Below are 4334 nucleotides of genomic sequence, written 5' to 3' on the forward strand. Positions count from 1 at the left end.
TTATGAAGCCGGCCGCCAAAAGCTTGGCGACCTCTTCACCAATGGTTCTTCTCTTCTCTTCGGAAAATTGTTGTAGGGGTTGACGGACAGGCTTGGCTTCCTTGCGGATGTGAAGTTTGTGCTCAGCGTACTTCCTCAGGATATCCGGCATGTCCTTGGGGGTCCATGCGAAGATATCCCGATTCTCACGGAGGAAGTCGATGAGCTCGCCTTCCTATTTGCTGTCGAGGCGGGGGCTATGACAACGTACTTGCTGCAGCTGGGGTCTTCTGGGTTGAGCTTCACTTTCTTGGTCTCCTTGGAGGGCTTGAAGGCGGCCTCGTCGGCCGGGTCCGGGGTCGGGATCGACGCGGCGGAGGCCTCGCCTGCTAGGGCGACGATCCGGTCGAGCTGGCGTCGCTCCTCGGCAATGACCAGCGAATCGGCCAACTTGGCCGTCTCAGGCGCACTCCAGGGACTTGCGGTAATCGTCGATGATGGTGACGAGGCCCTTGGTACTCGACATCTTCATCTTTAGGTACGCGTAGTGGGGAACCGCCATGAACTTGGCGAGCGCGGGCCGGCCCAGCAACGCGTGATACGTGCTGGACAGGTCCACCACCTCGAACCAGATCGGTTCGCGCCGGAAGTGGCTGCTGTCACCGAACATGTCATCTAGCCGGACCCGACCAACGGGGGAGCAGGAGAGGCTGGGCACGATGCCGTGGAAGATTGTTCGGGTCGGCTCCAGGTCCTCGGCCTTGAGGCCGAGCTTGGTCATCGTGTCACGGTAGAGGATGTTGATGCAGTTGCCGCCGTCGATGAGGACTCGGGAAAACTTGCATGTGCGCCGCACGATGATGGTGGGGTTGAGGACGAGGGCGTAACCACCTGGACTCGGCATGACTGCCGGGTGATCCTCCCGGGTCCAGGTGATCGGGCGATCCGACCAATGCATGAACTCTGGCTTGGTCGGGACGACGGTGTTCACCTCCTGCTGAAGGAGGCGCTCGTTGCGCTTGTCGTTGATACGTCTCCAACGTATCTATAATTTTTGATTGCTCCATGCTATATTATCTACTATTTTGGACTATATTGGGCTTTATTTTCCACTTTTATATTATTTTTGGGACTAACCTATTAACCGGAGGCCCAGCCCAGAATTGATGTTTTTTTGCCTATTTCAGTGTTTCGGATAAACAGAATATCAAACGGAGTCCAAACGGAATAAAATCTTCGGAAACGTGATTTTCTCACCGAACGTGATCCAGAGACTTGGACCCTACTGCAAGGGATCAAAGAGGTGGTCACGAGGGTGGGGGCGCCCCCGCCTAGGGCGCGCCCCCTGCCTCGTGGGCCCCTCGGTGCTCCACCGACGTACTCCTTCCTCCTATATATACACATGTACCCCCAAACGATCAGAACAGGAGCCAAAACCCTAATTCCACCGCCGCAACTTTCTGTATCCACGAGATCCCATCTTGGGGCCTGTTCCGGAGCTCCGCCGGAAGAGGGCCGTCATCACGGAGGGCTTCTACATCATTCTAGCCCCTCCGATGAAGTGTGAGTAGTTTACCTCAGACCTTCGGGTCCATAGTTAGTAGCTAGATGGCTTCTTCTCTCTCTTTGAATCTCAATACAAAGTTCTCCCCCTCTCTCGTGGAGATCTATTCGATGTAATCTTCTTTTTGCGGTGTGTTTGTTGAGACCGATGAATTGTGGGTTTATGATCAAGTCTATCTATGAATAATATTTGAATCTTCTCTGAATTCTTTTATGCATGATTGGTAATCTTTGCAAGTCTCTTCGAATTATCCGTTTGGTTTGGCCAACTAGATTGGTAGTTCTTGCCATGGGAGAAGTGCTTATCTTTGGGTTCGATCTTGCGGTGTCCTTACCCAGTGACAGAAGGGGCAGCAAGGCACGTATTGTATCGTTGCCATCGAGGATAACAAGATGGGGTTTATTTCATATTGCATGAATTTATCTCTCTACACCATGTCATCTTGCTTAAGGCGTTACTCTGTTTTTAACTTAATACTCTAGATGCATGCTGGATAGCGGTCGATGAGTGGAGTAATAGTAGTAGATGCAGAATCGTTTAGATCTACTTGTCATGGACGTGATGCCTATATACATGATCATGCCTAGATATTCTCATAATTATGCACAATTCTATCAATTGCTCAACAATAATTTGTTCACCCACCGTAGAATACTTATGCTCTTGAGAGAAGCCACTAGTGAAACATATGGCCCCCAGGTCTATTCTCATCATATCAATGTCCATCACTTTTATATTGTTTTGCTATTTACTTTGCTTTTACTTTTTTACTTTGCATATTTATATCAAAAATACCAAAAATAATCTATCTATCAGATCTCACTCTCGTAAGTGACCGTGAAGGGCTTGACAACCCCTAATCGCGTTGGTTGCGAGTAGCTATCGCTTTGTGCAGGTACGAGGGACTTGAGCGTAGGCTCCTACTGGATTGATACCTTGGTTATCAAAAACCGAGGGAAATACTTACGCTACTCTGCTGCATCATCCCTTCCTCTTCAGGGAAAACCAACGCAAGCTCAAGACGTAGCAAGAAGGATTTCTGGCGCCGTTGCCGGGGAGTCTACGCAATAAGTCATATACCAAGTACCCATCACAATCCCTATCTCTCGCATTACATTATTTGCCATTTGCCTCTCGTTTTCCTCTCCCCCCAATTCACCCTTGCCGTTTTATTCGCCCTCTCTCTCCCTATCCTCCCTGTCTATTTGCCTCTTTTTGTCCGCTTGCCTTTTTGTTTGCTCGTGTGCTAGTTTGTTTGCTTGTTTGTCGCGATGGCTCAAGATGCTACCAAATTGTGTGACTTCACCAATACCAATAATAATGATTTCCTTAGCACTCCGATTGCTCCTCTTACCAATGCTGAATCTTGTGAAATTAATACTGCTTTGTTGAATCTTATTATGAAAGATCAATTCGCCGGCCTTCCTAGTGAAGATGCCGCTACTCATCTGAATAGCTTCGTTGATTTATGTGATATGCAAAAGAAAAAAGATGTCAATAATGATGTCGTTAAATTGAAGCTATTTCCTTTTTCGTTTAGAGATCGTGCTAAATCTTGGTTTTCATCTTTGCCTAAGAATAGTATTGATTCATGGAACAAATGCAAAGATGCTTTTATCTCTAAGTATTTTCCTCCCACTAAGATCATCTCTCTTAGAAATGATATTATGAACTTTAAACAACTTGATCATGAACATGTTGCACAAGCTTGGGAGAGAATGAAATTAATGATACGTAATTGCCCTACTCATGGTTTGAATTTGTGGATGATTATACAAAAATTTTATGCTGGATTGAATTTTACTTCTAGAAATCTTTTAGATTCGGCCGCGGGAGGCACTTTTATGGAAATCACTTTAGGAGATGCTACTAAACTCCTAGATAATATTATGGTTAATTATTCTCAATGGCATACTGAAAGAACTTCTAATAAAAAAGTGCATGCGATAGAAGAAACTAATGTGTTGAGTGGAAAGATGGATGAACTTATGAAATTATTTGCTACTGAAAGTGTTTCTTCTGATCCTAATGATATGCCTTTGTCTACTTTGATTGAGAATAATAATGAATCTATGGATGTGAATTTTGTTGGTAGGAATAATTTTCGTAACAACGCTTATAGAAGGAATTTTAATCCTAGGCCATATCCTAGTAATCCTTCTAATAATTATGGGAATTCCTACAACAACTCTTATGGAAATTATAATAAGATGCCCTCTGATTTTGAATCTAATATTGAAGAATTTATTTCTTTGCAAAAGAATTTGCATGCTATGATTGAAGAAAAATTTCTTAAGATTGATGATTTGGCTAGGAACATTGATAGAATTGCTCTTGATGTTGATGCTTTGAAACTTGGATCTATTCCACCTAAGCATGATATTAATGAGTCTCTAAAAGCCATGAAAATTTCAATTGATGAGTGTAAGGAAAGAACCGCTAGGATGCGTGCTTCCAAAGATGCCTTTATTAAAGCTTGTTCTTCCAATTCCTATGAAAATCAAGATGAAGACCTAAAAGTTATTGATGTGTCTCCAATTAAATATTTATTTTGCAATATGAATCTTGATGAAACTGAATATGATCTTCCTTTACCTAGAAGGCGTTCTAAAAATTCGGAGTGTTTAGATCTTAATGATGAAATTGATGAAAGTGGGATTGAAAGAAATAAAAATCTAGATGTTGCTAAACCCACTATATTAGATTTCAAGGAATTTAATTATGAAAATTGCTCTTTGATTGATTGTATTTCCTTGTTGCAATCCGTGCTAAATTCTCCACATGCTTATAG

The 4334-nt window shown here is 43.7% G+C and overlaps 1 protein-coding gene across 1 annotated transcript; it reads right to left on the bottom strand.

Moving 5' to 3' along the window:
• Nucleotides 1-439: 439 nt before the first annotated feature.
• On the bottom strand, nucleotides 440-883 carry LOC147976277 (uncharacterized). The gene has a single exon (XM_087520804.1). The coding sequence runs from the start codon at nucleotides 881-883 to the stop codon at nucleotides 440-442; it is 444 nt and encodes a 147-aa protein (XP_087376930.1).
• Nucleotides 884-4334: the final 3451 nt, after the last annotated feature.

This window comes from Triticum urartu, chromosome 4A, assembly GCF_056163025.1.
Source record: "Triticum urartu cultivar PI428250 chromosome 4A, HENAU_Tu73, whole genome shotgun sequence".
Taxonomy (NCBI): Eukaryota; Viridiplantae; Streptophyta; class Magnoliopsida; order Poales; family Poaceae; genus Triticum; species Triticum urartu.